General features: G+C 40.1%; 1 protein-coding gene across 4 annotated transcripts in view; it reads right to left on the bottom strand.

Annotated features, from left to right (window-relative positions):
- Positions 1 to 18002, bottom strand: part of mon2 (MON2 homolog, regulator of endosome-to-Golgi trafficking) — a 41721-nt gene that overhangs the window by 2459 nt on the left and 21260 nt on the right. The window contains exons 13-32 of one of the 4 annotated variants that reach the window (XM_032590649.1): positions 16981 to 17062; positions 15830 to 16011; positions 15479 to 15591; positions 14124 to 14228; positions 13857 to 13937; positions 13466 to 13539; positions 12761 to 12851; positions 12533 to 12634; positions 11431 to 11433; positions 10729 to 10839; positions 9328 to 9503; positions 9084 to 9246; positions 8676 to 8969; positions 7688 to 7886; positions 6564 to 7207; positions 5118 to 5261; positions 2334 to 2351; positions 1652 to 1780; positions 196 to 386; positions 46 to 106 (exon numbers count right to left, since the gene is read on the bottom strand). In XM_032590649.1, the coding sequence (XP_032446540.1) occupies positions 46 to 106; positions 196 to 386; positions 1652 to 1780; positions 2334 to 2351; positions 5118 to 5261; positions 6564 to 7207; positions 7688 to 7886; positions 8676 to 8969; positions 9084 to 9246; positions 9328 to 9503; positions 10729 to 10839; positions 11431 to 11433; positions 12533 to 12634; positions 12761 to 12851; positions 13466 to 13539; positions 13857 to 13937; positions 14124 to 14228; positions 15479 to 15591; positions 15830 to 16011; positions 16981 to 17062 (2963 nt within the window). The remainder of the gene's footprint in view (positions 1 to 45; positions 107 to 195; positions 387 to 1651; positions 1781 to 2333; positions 2352 to 5117; positions 5262 to 6563; positions 7208 to 7687; positions 7887 to 8675; positions 8970 to 9083; positions 9247 to 9327; positions 9504 to 10728; positions 10840 to 11430; positions 11434 to 12532; positions 12635 to 12760; positions 12852 to 13465; positions 13540 to 13856; positions 13938 to 14123; positions 14229 to 15478; positions 15592 to 15829; positions 16012 to 16980; positions 17063 to 18002) is intronic. The other 3 variants (XM_032590655.1, XM_032590662.1, XM_032590671.1) reach the window with 3 other exon arrangements.

The following is an 18002-nucleotide window of genomic DNA, read 5'->3' as shown; positions in this document are numbered from 1 at the left end:
AACGTTTCTGAGACACGTCACTGAACACTCGAACGGACAAAATACCTCAACATCGATCGACTCGTTCTGCTGAAACTCCTGAATGGAAAGATTATCAGGGGGGGAGCTGAAGAAAAAAAACAGAAACAGTTAGCGCCCCACGAGAGAGTTCTGGAACCGGCCGCACGTGTCGACGAGATTTGGGGGAAAACGTACCTTTTGGTGAAAAGAAAGTCTTCAAAGGCGTTGGCCAACTCCGGCCACATGGTGTCGAACTTCCCAGACGAGGCTTGCTGGCGCGCAACAGGCAACCCGATGGACAGCACCTTGAGCAGAGACGACACGGCGAGCTTCCAGGTGCTCTCCGAAGGACAGGCGTACTTCAAACCCAGCGGCATTCTTAAAGTCTTGAAAATGAGAAAAGAAAAAAGGAGGCTATTTTAATCTGATGAACATTATTTGAAGAACGATTATAAGGAAATGTATAAAACTTCCTTATCCGTGGAAATCTTAGTGTAGCTCTGCTGAGTTTGTTTTGATGTTTGTCTCTTTTTTTGTTGCTTTTATGGATGCTGGTTTCTCTGGGTTTTGGATGCTGTGCAACTGGCAGGATTTTTGCTCTTGCGTTTTTAATTGCAGATAGTTGATTATGATGCACAGCCGTGGCAGCAAGGTATTTTTTATTTATTTTTTACAACTGGGAGCAGTTGATTAGCATCTCAAAAGCATGAAGGATGTGAAAACAAGGACCATTTATCTATTTATTTACTCATCCATGTTTAGTTTTGCATGCAACATATTTTTGCAAAATCAACAAAGAGGACGAGAAAAAAAAACGGACTTAGTGACTTCATTAAATCACCATACTCTAAGAAAATGACAGACAAAACGGCAATGGATGAAACTGCCTGTGGAAAAATAAGTTATGCACAAATGACTTTTAGGGTTCTTACAAGACATTACTGATTTTATTTTTGAGTAAGCAAAGGACAATGGAGCTACCAACTTTTCACTGTCTTAGCAAAGTGTAGCTAGACTGTTTCCTTATTTTGATTTAAAAAAAAAAACATGTTGAAAATAATTTTAAAACGTGTCATTTTGTTTTTCTTTCCTTTTTTCGCCCCCTCTCATTAAAATTAGCTTCAGTTAAGGAAGAAAAATGTTCTTCAGATAGAGTTACTCTGAAACATTGGAGAGCTAGTTTAAACTTTAATTTATTTCCTTGGTTTGCAGCAGAACAACAGCGAGTTCTGAAGAGAAAAATGTATTTTTATCTTTGCAAAACAGAACAGAGAAAACAACCAGCCACTTTTCAAAGGTTGGATACTTCAACATTAAAGTCCCGATTCTGCCTGCAGACGTGTGGAATGTGTGTCTTGATAACAAATCAGTTCTTTTTGAAACTTTATGTCTGTACAAACTGGCAAGTTACTGTAATCCCACAAAAACGACAAACGTAAAACTAGAAAGAATCACGAGCAAAGACGACTTAACAGCATCAGATCTGGTACAAAACTAAATGTCCTCCTTATTGACAATATTCTGCATAATAATCTTAAAAGAAAGGTACACTATAAAGCTAAATAGCATAGGCAAACATGATGAAAACGGCTCTGGCTATCGTTCCTGTGAGAAGTCAGAACTTGTAAAACTCTCTATGGATTTTAAATACCTTGATGATATTCTGCTGAACCTTCTCGTTGATGACAGCTTTGTGGCACGCCGTTTTATGGTAAAGGTCCACCACCACCTCTAAGGAGCGCTCAGCAAAGGGCACGTAGTTTAAGGCAACCCACTCTGCCTGTGGAGGCAAAAAAACAAAAAAACAAAAAACATTTTACATTAACCTGAAAATCTAAAATCAGAAAGAAAACATTCCCTCTTCAAAATCTGGCAACACTGAAAGCGTGATTTAAAGGCACACTTTAAGCAGGAAGGAGGAAACTTTACCGCTGCTATTAGTTTTGCCCCACGATGTTAGAGTCAAATCATCAAAGTGTGCCTTTAAGAAACAAAGAGAGCCACACTTGTGTAAAGAAAAAAAAAAAAAAAAAAAAAAGGATCACCAAAAATCACAAAGTCAACTGAAAAATGAACTCCACACGAACGGTGCACACAGAGGCGCAACCACCAGTTAGTGGCAGGCAGAGAGGGGTGGAGGAGGTGGAGGGGGAGGGCAGCATGGAGTGTGTGTGAGACGCAGATGAGACACGAGAGAAAACACCGTGCGGCCCGATTCCTCGTCTGCCGCAGAGGGGAGCTCATCACCGATCAGCTTAGTGCCACTATAGATGAGGGAGGGGCGGGGTGAAGGAGGGTGGGGGGCGGGGCTAGAGGCAGATAAAGAAACTCACCGGTGCAAACAGCTGGATCTAAAATTGGTTATCCGCGGTGAGCGGGTCCAAGAAACATAATGAGAAAAAGACTGAAATTAACCGGCTGCTTTGAAGCAGAGGAGTTGACTTTGAAAATAATTAACTGTGATGATTTTGTTTTGTTCGTTTTTCCGGTGGGGGCAGAATAAGTCAGGGATATTGGAGCCAATCAGATAAAAGTGTGAGGAATCACAAATAACGCCCAATGTCTTTTCAAAAACTTTGGTGCTTTACAACCAAAACCGTCAAAGTTATTTAGTTGGAATTTTATGTGAGAGACCAAAATATTTCAGTATAGACTTTGTGTATTTTTGTTTGAAACCCTTAATTTATATCTAAGGGTCAAAATAAATAACATTAAGCACCAGGCATCACACAACCCTGTGCTGTGCGGACTTTTTTCAACAGTTTTACAATACAAACTGGATTCATTGGCATTACCTTTCACAGGTAAGGATGAAAAAGCAGAATTACTTGACTTTGCAGCCAGAAACTAGCTTCTAAACAACCGAGAAATATTTCCTATGTAGCTAAATTGGCCCGTAGGCACCACTGAGTGTTAGCGTAGCTAACGTTTTCATACTGTTTTCTAATGAGAGAGAGCTGATGAGAAACCGCCGTTAGAGGGGAAGTGCATTAAAGACCAGAGGATTTTGTGAGGAAAGGTCAGTCAGGACCAGAGCTGGAGCTGCTGTTCTTCAGTCTCTGTTTCACAGCTCAGCTTCACAGTGCCGGTATTGAGCTATGCTATAAAGATGCTACGAGTCAGAGACCCAACATGCTGAAAATGTCTTTTTTCTGAATGTGAAGGAAAAACATGTCTATTTTCTATTACACTTTTGGATAATTTCTCTTTTATCCTTGGCTTTAGCCTGTGTACCAGGACGTCTCAGAACTCATTGGGGCTCTCCCAGTGTAACCAGCAGACTGAAGCCCCAGCCTGTGGCCAGTGTTCCCAGTATAATAAATAAATGTGTTTTATTCTTTCACTTTTTGTGTATTTTTAAATATCTCAATCTGAAATATTAGTGTATTAACACAGCTTATGTAATGAAATAAAAATAATTTACTCTGTTGGAATTATTTTCACTCTTTCCTGTCAATAGCAGAGTTGACATAATACTGTAATAAGTCATTTCTTTTCTGGAAAAAAGTAAGAAAAATATGTAGTTTTATGTTTGACAATGACTTTAATAAATCAGTCATTTATAAATAATATATAAAAAATAAATACAATAAAATTTTTTTTGTTGTCTTGAAATGTTAAATGTACATTAAATTATGGAATCATGTAAATGTTCTTTAATAAAACACTGTAAAAGTGTGTGTCTGTTCATTAGTGTCAATATAATAACTATCAGGATAATTTCTATCAAATAAAAACATTGTGCTCTTTATTCAGAATTCCCCCAAAACAATTAAACAATCACATCAAAAGTTAGAAACTCTGTCTTTAGTCATTTATTTGATTACCAAATATATTAGTGTGTGTGAGAAAATGTGTCAATGACAGGTATTAACTTTAAATACTTTGTAGAACGGCACTTCCTGAAGTTCGGTCCATTTCCTTGTATTAGCTTACTGGCACATAGGCCACATTCAATATGGCGGACGCTGTGCCGTATCGCAGCAACGGGCCGACCCGCTCTACGAGGCGTCTACGTATGCATGTCTATGGGTATGGACGATCTCACTGTACATGTAGAAGTTTACCCTTCTATTCAGATATAACCATAACTGTCAAAAGTGTAAACATAAAAAAAACAAAAAAAAGTCCTTGAGTTTGCTGGAGCAAACAAAGTTTGATACTTTACACACAAATGGAATCAAAAGTCAAATCTGTGGCACCAGCAGAGCATTCTGGGATTTGTAGTATTAGCAGCGCTTCTGCCGTCTGCTGGCTGGCTGGTAGAACTTCTTATTAAACCAGTGGGCCAAATATATTTAAATAACAGGCCAGATTTGGCCTCAGTTTGACAACTAGAATCTAAACCATTCATTGCAGCTCTGCCTGCTTGCTTGTTTGTGTTTGTATGTGTGTGTGTGTGTGTGTGTGTAAAAATGTGAAAACCACATTATGCACTGCTTTGTGTTACTTAATCACATAGAATCCATGCAGGATTTGATCTCAGTAGGACAAAATGTCGAAAAGATAATGGTGACGTGAATACTTTTGCAGAACATAAGGTTGACTGTAGAGTTAGATATCTGAACATCTTTCATCAACATCCGAATTAAATCCAATCTGGATTAGAATTTAGAAACTGGCAGTAGCCCAGAGCCCCACGTTTTGGGGAGGCACAAAAAAATAGAAGCTTTTTTATGGTTTTCTGAATGTAATTAAACTCTCTGGCTCCATTCACATGTGGTGTTTTTTGGTGTATTGTTGGATTTAAAAAAAATGTAACACTCACATATATGAAAAATGATGACGTCATAGCACATCTTTCTGGGCCCAACGTGAAGCCATCTGCTAAATGTTTCCAATCAGCCATCCATCAATTAAACATCCCAAGGTGTAGACCTGGCTTTTAAACTTATCTCATTTGCGCGAGTAAAAGACTTTATTTATTTTTTGGGGGGATTGGGCACCTAAATTTTCAGAAAGAAATAGCTTACAGCTTCTAAAAAATACTCCATAAGCATGTGAGGAATAGTTTGATTGTATAGGAGGTTGGATTATAGTCAGCCTCCTTTGATGTAACAAAAACAAAAAATCCAGAACAACTGTGTGGAGGTGGCATGGTGAGTCGGAGGTCGTACCTGGTTGTATTTAGCGTTGGCCACGTGTTTGGTTTCCACCCGGCCGTACTGAGGAGGCTTGCAGGAAAACTCCACGAAAAGTAGCAGCTGCTCAAAGATGGCCGGGTACATGACCTGCAGGTTCTCAGGGCCCACACAGATGGCCTGCAGCAGGGAGGGAAGAGAGGAACAAACACCGCTGACATTCACCGCAGGACTGCATATTAGATGATGCAAACAAACAATCTTCCCCCGAAGCGACTCTGAAAATCTGTCCTGCTGAAACCATTTCTAGCATTACTTTGTTGACTCCGAGACCTTTTAACAGTTGATTTTTTTATCCTTGATATGCGAGGCAAAAAAAAAAAAAAAATCATATAATAATCCATAATTAGGGTTGCACAATTTACAATATTGCCGTAACAATGGCCTGCTTGGATTCAACTAGGGATGTACTGATGGGGACATTTTCAGTCAATATCACTATCCAATTGCTGTTATAGTTGATAACTGATATTTACTGATATGATCAATAATTGTATAGCCAATTTGAAACAACACCCCGCCCCCCAAAATAAAAAACACAACTACACAGCTTATATTGCCCCGCTAATTCAATTAAACACCCCCAAAATCATTGAATCGTTGATTGGATGTCCAAACAAAAACAACATGGTTGACCCCAGTGGCGACCACAATTGGGGGTACAGAGGGGGCCATGGCTCCCTCATAAAAAAAAGTGCCCAAATTGAGTTATCTTTTTCCATGTAGACATAAATGTACAACATAAATAAGCAAAATTATACATTTTATTTACAAATTCTGCATGCTCCGAGTATTTTTAATGTTTTTGATACACGTTGAATTCCCTACATGTCCAAACCAGATGTACATGTTTAGTATGGGGTGGGCATTTATCTTATCATTTATCGTGAAAATTTCTTATAAGAATTTTGATTTATCATTATAAATTTCAGTTCTTGATGGTAGATTAAAAAAAAAAAATTGACAGTAAAATTGGAAATGTTATTTTTACTATTTTCTCCACTGTTTGTTCCACAAAAGCATTAATATTATGATTTAATGCACTTATTGTGTGCAGTATTTATAAATCAGACATTTTAAAGTAAGTGCCTCTGTAAATCGGAGTAATTTTCAAGAATTATACTTGTGCTTGTAGCACTATGAATGTTGTGCCTGCGGTCACAACCATAATTATCTACAAAATGTGTAATAAGTAGGTTTTTTTTAAATCACAATCTCTAGTGTTTTCACAATAGCACCACAAAATATTGTGATAAAATTAGAAATCCATATTCTCCACCACTGAGGTTTAGCAGCAGAGATGCAAAGTGTGGCAGGGACCTATTCATGAAAGAACAGAAAAACTTGAAGAAAATTCAGATTTCACACAATTAACCCCTTCATCATGATATTCCGCAGCGTCCCAGCTGCGTGCCGCCCTACCTTCTGCAGGACATCCAGAGCGGTAAGCACGGCTTCCTGCAGGCTAGTGAGCGTGGCCTCAGTGTAGGAAGGCAGGATAAAGGGCGAGGCGTCGCTGCTTATAGGCACAGATACGGCGCCATGGAGGATCACTCCCAGCTTCTTCAGGTCGTCCATGCTGAAGTTAGCTTTGATGTGCTGGTAGAGCGCTGGGAAAATCTGGATCAGTGCTGTGAGGAAGGGCTGGCTCGGGATGAAGGCCAGCTTCTCGGCCGGGCCGCTGGGGGGCCTCGTGCTCTCCGTTCCCGCTCGGTACCATGTGTTCCACGCGGACCACCACAGCGTCGAGTCCTCCAGCGCGGACTCCTCCCCTGGCGGCGGCGCCTGCAGCTCAGCGCCGTTGTACCTCGTCAGCCGCTCGACCAGCGAGTCTGAGCGCACCAGCGGTCTGCCGGGGCCGGAGGCAGAGAGCGGGTCGATCAGGACCGGGGGCACGCCCATGGCGGCGAGCGCGTCCCCTGCTTTGTCCGAGTCTTTGACCGGCGTGACGATCTGCAGGATTTCTTGGAAGCTCTTGAGAGCGGCTAGCGAGACCTCGTTGTTTTTACTAAGGGCGGCCGACTGGATGTGGTTCAACAGAACCTCCCAGGCCTCAAAGAAATCCCCTGCAGAAACACGACGAGACGATTAGAACCAACAGGAAATGGCTGTAATTACTAGGGGTGTCCCGATCTGATATCAGCTATAAAAAAAAGTGTATCGGATTATATCGGCCTGCATCTAAAATCTCTGATAGAAACACGCTGCTCCAGCATTTAGTCCACCCAAGCATTTCTATCCAGCACACAGACCCATTGGTTAACAATATATACTGTAGGTAACTTATTCTAAAACTATTGTTCTCTGTTTAAGTAACATCACTATTTCTAATAGATTTCTAATGTTCCACACTACAAGATAAGTAATACAAAATGTCTGATCTGTGTTGATATCGTATCGGGTCAATATTGGTATCGGTCGATAAGCAAAGCTTCAATATCGGTATCGTATCAGAAGTGAAAAAGTTGTATCAAGACACTTCTGAATATCACCAATACTTTCATATGAGGCTTTTGCGAAACACAGAGCATCTGTTGCAGGCTCACCTAGTTGCTGGAGGAGATACCGCCTCGTGTTGAATATGCGAGCCACCCCGGCTAGCGTCAGCACCCACGTCTCTGCCCACTGCTTTTCGGCTGTGTCACGAGAGTGGTGGATGAGGATGTTCCCGCCACCAGACTCGATCTTCTCCTTGTCCGCTGTGGTGGATGACGTCCTCACACAGTCCAGTAGCTGGAACAAAACCTAAAATACCAAAGAAAGATGCTAAAGAGGAGGCAATCAAAGGGAAAAAAATGCATCTGTTTGCTTCAAATTTAAGATCAGATACTTCGTCAAGGTATAAATGAACTAAGAGAATGTCAATGCTGCTAAATTTGATTTAATGGTTTCAGCATCGATAACTTAAACGATTTTAAATTGCTTAACATTTAAATTTAAGATTTTAATGAGCTGGCAAGTCTATCCGTAAAAGTTCAAAGAACAATCTTCATAGTTAGATTGTTTTGTTACAGTAGCAACAATCTGATGGTTTCAGCTTAATCTTTGGGTTTTAGCTGTTCATTAATGCATCTTAGTAAACTACAATTACATTTGACTGCTTGGTCAATAAACTAGGGCCCCTCTCCCAGATTTCACTAAATCCATGGTGAAATGCTGTTAGTGGTGCTGATGTTTGCAGCAAGAGGGATCAAATTCTGATCAAGGCCTCATTCAACATTGGACCGGCTCTGCATGATGAGCTAGACCCGCTGCACAGTGCAACTCGGCAGCTGGATGTAGAGGGACAAACGGGAGATTTAATTTATGAGGCTTTAGTAGCTCTTTCATTTCGTGTCTATTGAGTTTTTAATAAGCGTCACAAAGACTGCTTTGGTTGCTCGAGCTTCAGGGGACGAGTTGTTCTGATCTCTGTGCAGAGCTTTTTTTATTGATAAAAACAAAAACACACACCGCTTAGCCTGGCGGGGGATACATAAAGCCTGGTGGCCCGCCAGGCTTATAATACACTGGGGGAACCTTGCTGCATGTTACCTTCCAGACCACGATGTGCCACGTCGGCTGCTGCAGCAGGGTCCCGTGGGCGGCGATGGTGGAGAACAACGTCTGGCCTGCGCTTTTGCGTACAGCGGGCCGCGGGTCGACGCACAGCTCGCCCAGTTTGGCGTACAAACACAACCACAGGCAGTCGAAGGGAGGAGCGGGGTGGAACGGCCTGTTCAGGGTCTCGCCCATCTCCAGCGCCTGCTTCTGAAGCGCCTCCTCCTCTCTCTCCAGCTCCTGGGTGATGGCCTCCCCTCTTTGGAAGAAGTAGTCGGAAATGTTCCACTGTGGATGAAAATGGAATGAAGGACAAAAAGGGGGATTTATCTCCTCGTCATGACGCGAGGAAGTGCATCGTTCACTGAACGTGGCTGTGGGAAATGATGAGTGACAGTTCACCAGCAGGCCGATGGAAGTAAGGCTGATGTTGAGTTCCTGGTTCTGAAGGCCGAAGCTGCCGGCCACATCCACCACAATCTGGAGGCATGTGCAAGGCATCGTGGGGAGGAAGTCGGTCACCACCAACTGCAGGCACTGGAAGGCTGTTCGAATCAACGATTCGCTGAAAAAAGAACAGGAATCAAAGGTTCGTCTCAGTAAAACACCAGCAGCCGACCGCCACCGCCGTGTCTGTTGCTCTTACCCTTGATCGTTGCGGATAGCTCCGATGACGCCCAACACGAGGGGCCAGCCGGGGCCGAGGCTGTCGCCCTGACTCTGCAATATCTGAAGGACGCACTCCAGCTGTTTCTGCCGAATGTCAGCGTGTAACACGTTGGACAGCTCCTTCAGGGGGTTCAGCAGCAGCAGCTGCAGCCGCTTTGGGAAGAGGAAGAACATGACTAGGGCTGAAACGATTAATTTATTAATCGATTAATCTATAAATTGGACATAAAGACTCAAAAAACTGGCAAAAACAACATATTAAGGGGAATACTTTATAAGTTATATAGGAAATCCGCAGAATGCGCAAATTTTTCTTATCCGATTAATCGTCAAAACAATCTGTAGAATAATCAATTACTATGATAATCGTTAGTAGCAGCCTTGCACATAAAAAAACGGTATTTGATTTGCAATTCTGCAATTTAAAAGCCGACAGGTGCGGTCATAGCAATGCCACAAAATGATTTTCCCATGTCCCCCTGAAATAAAATATACAAGTATTAGAAGATTATGAAGCAAATAATAATGTTGAGGATTGAGTATTTGTATTCAAAGTAATGAATACATTTGAAGGGCCTGCCTGAGGAATGTGACAGAGGTCTGCCAGAAGTTACATGAATGAGCAGAGGTTCCTGAACACTGGAAAGCTACATAGCTCTTTGCACCAAACTAATGAAAATAATAGATTAAAAACATAAAAATTTTTGTTGTTCAGTTCATATGTTTTTTCAATAACTTTGCAGCAAGAAAAGTTTTTTGATTGAAAATCTTGCTCATTTTTGTCAAAATATCGTTAATTACAGACACTAAGGAGTTTTGACGTATTAAGTTTGCAGAATAAATGTACAAAACCCCCACAAATTATGAAAAATCCACAAAAATGGGCATATATGTCTTACAGAATCAGCCTAAAATATAACTACAATATATAGCTATGATGGCGAAATGCACCCACCCACATCGACTATTAATATTAATATGTTTCTCTATGTGTTTTACAGCTCTATTCTTTTGCACAGTTGTTCTGTCCTGCCTTAATAGTACCGCCTGTATCTGCTTCAACAAGGTAAAGGTCACCAAGTCTCACAGCACAAGATGAGGGTGACATTTCTTATCTCGTTCTCTCGCAATTGGCAGACTCGTGCTCGCCATGGTTACTATGTGACAGCGGAGACTTTCTAAATGTCAGCATCACAAACAGCCAATTTGAAGGACAGAAGCAGAAAAAAGTGCATTAGTACAGTCTAGGAAAATTGTGTTGTTGGTTTTTTTTTTTGTTTGTTTGTTTCTCCACAAAGTTTGACATTATTTAGTATAAAAACTTAAAAAGAAGGGGGGGAAAAAAAGAGAGTTTTTTTGAGTGTGTGATCAACCCTACCTGATTTTGGGCGAGCGGAGGGTCGTGTTTATAGGAGAGCCCGGCTTTAATTAGCGCCGTCAGGGCCTCAGCCCCCCACTCTCTCATTCTGGAGTTTGGGTGCTGGCAGACCTACAAGAGACACGAACACACCATTCGCATAAAAGATCAACCTGCGGCTGCAAACTAGGTTGTTACAGACGAGGCAACGTTGGGAGTGTGGATACACATGGAGAGGCCTGGATGAGTAGCAGAACAAACACACTGCTGTATCTACCTTTGTAACTGTAAGCAGGTAGACATTTTTGTTTTAGAAATGAAATGACAAATTTAGAATCCAGATGATCCATGTGTATAATTTTGTGTCCACATAAAGCGCAACATTTTAATCACATTCTGCATTTGGAAAATTTAAAAAAAACATGGTAAATGTATGAATCTTAACATAGTTTCTTCAAACTATGAAGGAATTTGAATAAGCGCACAGGGAAAGATTTAAGGGAGGCAGACTTTGAAGGTGCAGATGTAGATTCGTGCTGTGTGATGAATCAGATCAACACTGCAAACAAACTGCGGACACATTCTGACATTCAGCGCCATCTCGGATCCAACATGTTTATGTTGGACAGCGAGAGAGAGAGAGAGAGAGAAGTAGAGAAAGAGAGAGACATGAGGGGAAAAAAAAAGAGAAAAAGAAGTGTTTAAAAAAAAATCTGAGCTTACCTTCTGCAAAACAAACGTGTGCAAAAGAGAGGGGGAGATAAGGAAGATGTAAAGAAACCTTTCAAAACTCTGAGACAGATGTCCAAATGTAGAAATGTTACTCAACACCTCTGAGCCATTGCATATTTTGTCACGGTACAACTATAAACTTTAATGTAGTTTATTGGAACTTGATGTTTATGTTAACTGTGTTTTCTCCACAAAATTCACAAAAAGGTTGCTTCAAAATAAAAACAAAAAACTATTTTAAAACCACATATCACCTTTGTTCCACTTCACAGGAACACTCTACTTTGTGCTGGTCTTTAACATAAAATCTCAACAGAGGTCATTAAAGGTCATGGTTTTACCGTGACATAGTGTGGAAAAAAATCAATGAGTACTTCCTGCATTGCTTCGCAGAGCAAAACACAAACGGTATTATGGGTTTACATTTGTTTGAAAATATTTGACAAAATGTACAATTTATTGACATACAAGTAGGGATCTGAAAATTTGGGCCAATACCAATATCCGATATTTATGTAGCGGTTATTTTATGCCTCATGTATATTAAAGGTACATTTCTATAAATAAACAATAGAAGAAAAAAATAAAAACCCACCATACTGCTGACGTTGCTAAAAAGTCAACAATTCTGCACTGACTCATTATCACACAGCCACACAAAAACAACCTCTAAATTACCTCAAACACGTACACTGATGTCAAAATGAAGGCAGAAACATTGGTTATTAATATCTGCCCAGGTACAAAAAAATGACTAAAATCGACCGATAACCATGTTGGTACTGATATATGTCACAAACTCCTGCATACAAGTTCTAGCAGCCTTCCAGTCTGTCAATGTGAACATAGAGCATTTTAAGTAAAAAGTAATAGAGTTTTTTGCTTCTGTTGCTGCAGAATTACTTTTTGTGAAAACGTACCATAAGATAATTTTGTTTCAGCTGGTATATTTGCAGGGGGAAATACATTCCTGCTGTACTACATCTATTGCACAGGTTTATAATGAAATGTTTCCAACAACTGTTTCCCACTAAGCGTCTTGACCTATTTTTAACCGTCATTAGCGAGCGGGTTTAACGCGGGTAAAGGTTACCTCTAACAGGTGTCCTGTCAGGGGTCTCCACAGGATCTCAATGCGGTCCATGTTGACGAGGCCAGTCTCCAGCAGCTTAGCGACGGCGAACAGAGACGGCTCCTGAACAACGGAGAGAACAAGACGTGTGACAATATCAGACGTGAGGCAATGCAGATGTGAGTGTGTATTTTAACCAGTGCAAACTCAAAAACAGAAAATATTGGCGAGTTAGAAAACTTTTCTTGCCTTATTATTTCCATAAGCCATTTCCATGGCCTCCAGAGAGAGGGAACAGAGTGCGTTGATTAAATGATGCAAAGACACGTCATCGAGGTACCTAATAAAAAATATATATATATATTTTAAAATTGTTTTACTTTAATAGTAAAAGGTAAACTGTAACTATAAATGTGAGTAGAGGTGGGCATTTATTGTATCGTTTATCATTTATTGTGATAAATGAATTATGATAAGAATTTTGATTTATAGTTGTCACAATAAATTCCAATTAATTGTTTAAAATCCCCCAAAACTGTCCGAATTGTTCATTTTACTATTTTTTTCACACTGTTTGTTCAATAAATGCCAATAAATTTTAAAATCTGACTAAAAGCAGTTACGAAATTCATCTAGTTGATATAACTCACATTTCTTTGTGTTACTGGTGTCCTAAAGAAGCAAGTGGGAATGTTTCTCAAGAGCAGTATTTGTGTTTGTGGGGCTAGAATTGCTGTGACACGCAGTCAAAATCACACACTTACCCAAAAATAAATAGTTCTTATCATCACTTTTATTGCTATCACAATAGTACCACTAAATATTGTGCGAAAACTTTAAGTTCATATCGCCCACCTCTAAATGTGATGCTGATTAGCTGAAAAACATATTAAAATTATACTAAAATCAATACTAAATTTGATGAAGACAGTTTGAAGATTGAAAAATTCTTACTGTGAGCTTTCAAATAGTCGGGACAGGATGTTGGAGATGACGGGCAGATCTGTCATGACTGCTGTGGTCAGCACCTGTTTAGATTCACTGTCAGTTAGCTCACCATAAAAGGTCGAAGCAAAGATTACGACACCTGCAAACAAAACCTCCGGGGCCAGAACTTTATCCAGGAGCAAGAATAGTTTTCTGGGATCAACAGAGATGCATTTTGCCAGATATGAATTTCCTCAGGATCTTTTTATCTTCTAGGCCGCATTTCCAATTTTTCGGTCATTTATGTTGACTGCTCCTGATGTTAGCATCTACCCCACACACAGCTGTCGCCCCAGATAAAGTAGTAGAAGTGGAGAAAGTTATTTCTCTATGTGAAAAAGAAACAAACAGAACTCACCGTACTCGGTCCCTCCACGGCTCGCCCCGGTTTCAGGGCTCCACCCACTGCTGGTTTTAGCCCCAGGATCCAAACTAGATGCTGCGAGAGAAAGAAAAAGAAAGCTGTCAAAGTTGATCCGACACCATCCATCACAAAACGGGTTCATAAAATAAAACAGTGGAGATGTATGTCTCCATTGTTTTGTTTGTACAAATATAAAAGGTATGTAAAGCGCTCAACTCTCTAATCAAATTACACAAGTCTGAGTGACGAGGCGTGTCGTACCTGGAGGGTAGCCAGCACCAGCTGCCACGACGTCCCCAGCACGGCTCCGTGGCAGTGAGCCAGGTTCAGCAGCGTCCTCATGCACTGGATGTTTTTGGCAGTCAGCTGAAATAGAAGCGAGATATTTACATGATTATTTACATCGTGACACGTTTAGCAGACACCTAAAACTAGCTAGAAACAAGCTGAATGAATGGCATGTTGGAAAGACGTTTTCACTGCTGTAGTTAGACTTGATAAAACATTTTGCTGGATGATAAATTGCAATAAACGATAATATTGTTGTTTTGAGAACTTTTCAAGTAATATATTGATAAATGGGAAAAATAATGCAAGTTCGCCCTCTCAAAGACGAATAAACTTTAATTTAGTAAAGATCACTTGGCACTGGAACTGGAAGATGTTTTAAATACCCAAAATAAAAAACAACCAAGAACAATAAATAAAAATGGAAATAAAAAAAATTAAAATCACAGACATCTGAAACCATTAAAAGAAATTGATTATGATGTTTCTGTAAACAAAATTGCCCTTCAAATTGTTAATCATGAAAAAGAAAATTATGGAGCAATTGCCTTCCTGCTGTTAATGGTAAATAATTATTTAAATTTTGAAGAATTAGGAGTCATAAACAAGCCTTTAATATTAAACAAAATGATTATTAGTTGCCATTTTTATCATTTTATATTTCTTGTGTTACTGAAAAGAGCAGATCGCTTTTGTTAACTTAGATTTCCAAAAGGCTGTCAACATTTCTTTCTCCAGAACGTCCTGTAAGACGTTGAGATTGAAAACTTAAAAGAATAAAATGGAGCAACTTTGCAGAACTATGTTGGTATTACGTTTTATTTTGTGGAATGGAAAAGATAAAAACATTTTCTGTGTAAGATAAATAAATATATGAAATTGTTTGGTAAGAAAAAAAAGGATAATTGTTCAATTGAAAAAAAATTGTTAATAGGTTAATTAAAAAACAAAAAACCTATTAGTGGCAGCCATCAACAAATTCTAAGTGCTTTCATTTTCTTTTTAGAAAACTTTTGAGCTTGTAAACTTTGCTTAAAGTCAGTTTAGGTCCCCCCCCTTTTTTTAAAAAAATCAGTTATGCAGATAAGCGATTCTATCTTTTCTGAACTTTTTAAAAATTAATTTAAGCTGCAGAGAACTGGACTCGACCAGTTTTGCCCATTAGTTTTGGAGAGAAGTGCTCCATTCTTAACAGCAACAGCTGAACTTTTGGGAAATTTTCTTAGAGCCCAAGTGGCAAAATTAGCTTTGATTCAAAATAATAATAATAATTAAAAAAAACCCTTCTGCACAGATTTAAATGATCAAATGTGTAAGTGCGTCCTCACCACCACGGTGCCTTGCGGCTGAGCGGTGAGCGGCTGCCCGACGGCCACCACCTGCTGATGAGACTCACTGGAGGGGCTGATGATCTGCACGCTCTGGCCCTGGATGGAGTAAGCTGTGGAGAACACAAGCACACACGCAGCAGCTAAGACTTCAAGCGATGCTCTGCAAAACGCACAAACAGGCTTTGTAAGAAGCAAAGAAAGAAAAACTTTCCAAAGCAAAACTCCAGTGTTTACTTGGAAAGCTTGGATCCACTGAAAATCCAAACTTAATTCAGTGGATTTGTTGTAAACCAACAGTAGTTGGCTTGAGATCGTCTTTTTATGAGCGTGAAAAAGGTTTGTGAGAACCTTTGCTGGAGAGGTTGGAGGTGTTGCTGCTCAGGACGGTGAGAGCGTAGTGGGGCGGCAGAGAGGCCTTGCAGATGGCTGTGATGAAGGCGTCGCGAGGCGTGACCAGGCCCAGGCGACCGCACAGCGACGCCATGGTCATCTCTGCCTTCAGGATGTTCTCCGTCGCCGCCTCATCGGTGCTGGAAATGTTGCGCGGGGAAAACAAGAGGGAAGCATAAACATTTACTGTACTTGATGTACGTGGTTATCATTTAGCACATAAAAACCAGACTACGTCTTACAAGTCCCCCCAAAAAAAAAACAAACAAAAAAAACCGCATCATGCAGAGGAAAAAGATATGTATAAGTCACTCTGGACTACCAAACTATGAAAAAACCCCACAAAAATTTGACTTATAGTCCAGAAAATACAGTAATTCTAAACTAATGCTAACTTTTCCACATTTTGTGTCACAACCACTAACTTGAGGTCATTTTATTTAATTTTTTGGTGAAGGTCTGACATAATTTGATTTAACAGTGGATCAGACAGGAAAATAGGTAATCGATCATTGGGCCGGGACTCGAACCTGTGTCAAAGACTAATGCCTATGCATGAGTCACACGCTTTACCACTGCGCCACCCAAACTATGGCATAATTGTTTAAAGCAAAGTACATATGAATTTCCACATTTTCTCCAAATAAAAATCTGTGTAGCGTGTAATTATATCAACCCCCACCGAGTGAAAACTTTGTGCAACAATCCTTTGATGTAATTAAACCTGCAGGGAAAGGTTAAAGTGTTTTTGGGATGTCTTTGCACATATACAGACAATTACAGTATGATAATATATTTTGGTGGAAAATGTGATTGTGCAACAATGGGTGTACATTTCATTCCACCTTCATCCATCTTTTCCATCAACTGACTGGTTTCCCTGAACCCGAAAACAAAACAAACGCAAGCCATGCTTCTAGCAAACCCGCTAGTATAAAATGATGCACTACGCTTTGTCTAGCAGATAAAATCCCTTGATGTGACACTTTTGATGTGTTGTCAGGAAGCGTTCTGCATCTTATTTATTATCAAGCTATACAAGCTCATCCTCAGAAAATTAAACAGAGGATTATTTTCTGTTTGAATAACTAATAATATTTTGTTCTTACCTTGCATCCAGCAGCAAAGACAGGGCAGCCAGGAGACCACACCAGCTGGCGTTGACCATCTCCTCCCAAACCAAGTGGGCCCCTGAACAGAAAAACGAGATGCTAACTGGACTTTTAATTGCTTTGGGAAATTAAGAGATTTCTGTATTTCTATTTCACATGTCACTCAAAGTCATACAAGCATATTACTGACAATATAAGGTTACAGAAACGTTTGTTGAAACCTTTTAGCCAAAACTCTACCTGTCCACCAGTGTGTAGTCAAGACCACCTAACCCGAGACTAAGACAAGACCAGCGCCCCGCGCTACATGACACAATAAAATGTGAAATATGATCAAAATTGCTAATCACATTGACCTGAAAGATTCACACTCTCATAAAAACACCTAGATATTAAATACTTAGAGCTGAAATAAATTTAACCAATATTAAAAGTAGAACAAACTCTTTGTTCTGCTTATCTAAAAAGATAATGCCCTGGATATTTGCCCATATCATTCATGTCAGAAATCACCATTGTCTGCACCATTAAACATAGCAATTGAGCCAATGCCCTGAAACAACGCTCAACTATGAACACTGACCAAAGAGCAACAAGCAAGTAACCAAGCACAAGGCGCTCACCATGACTGTTCTCACCCTCTCTCCCACTGCATGAAGCCAGGCAGCACAATGCTGTAATGTCTCCCATCATGGCAGACATTACAGCTGCCACTTTGAACGAAAACAATCAAAGAGCAATGCGCATTCTCTGCGTGCTCTTTCGTTCTTGTGTTTTATTTATTTGCTTTCGTTCTTGTGTTTTATTTATTTGCTAATTAAATAAATATCAATGTATATAATTACATAAAATAATGATAGCTACTGCAGTGTACGCAGAGGATTACAAGAACAAAGAACGGCTCTCAGTGAGGCTCCAGTCCTACCTTCTTAGTAAAGAGAAGTTCAGAAGATTCCTGATTGTTCGTGCATGTCACATCACTATATTGCAGACTTTTGGACACAGTGTTATCCCATATC

Source organism: Xiphophorus hellerii, chromosome 2, assembly GCF_003331165.1.
Source record: "Xiphophorus hellerii strain 12219 chromosome 2, Xiphophorus_hellerii-4.1, whole genome shotgun sequence".
Taxonomy (NCBI): Eukaryota; Metazoa; Chordata; class Actinopteri; order Cyprinodontiformes; family Poeciliidae; genus Xiphophorus; species Xiphophorus hellerii.
This window is presented reverse-complemented; position numbering and strand designations above follow the sequence as displayed.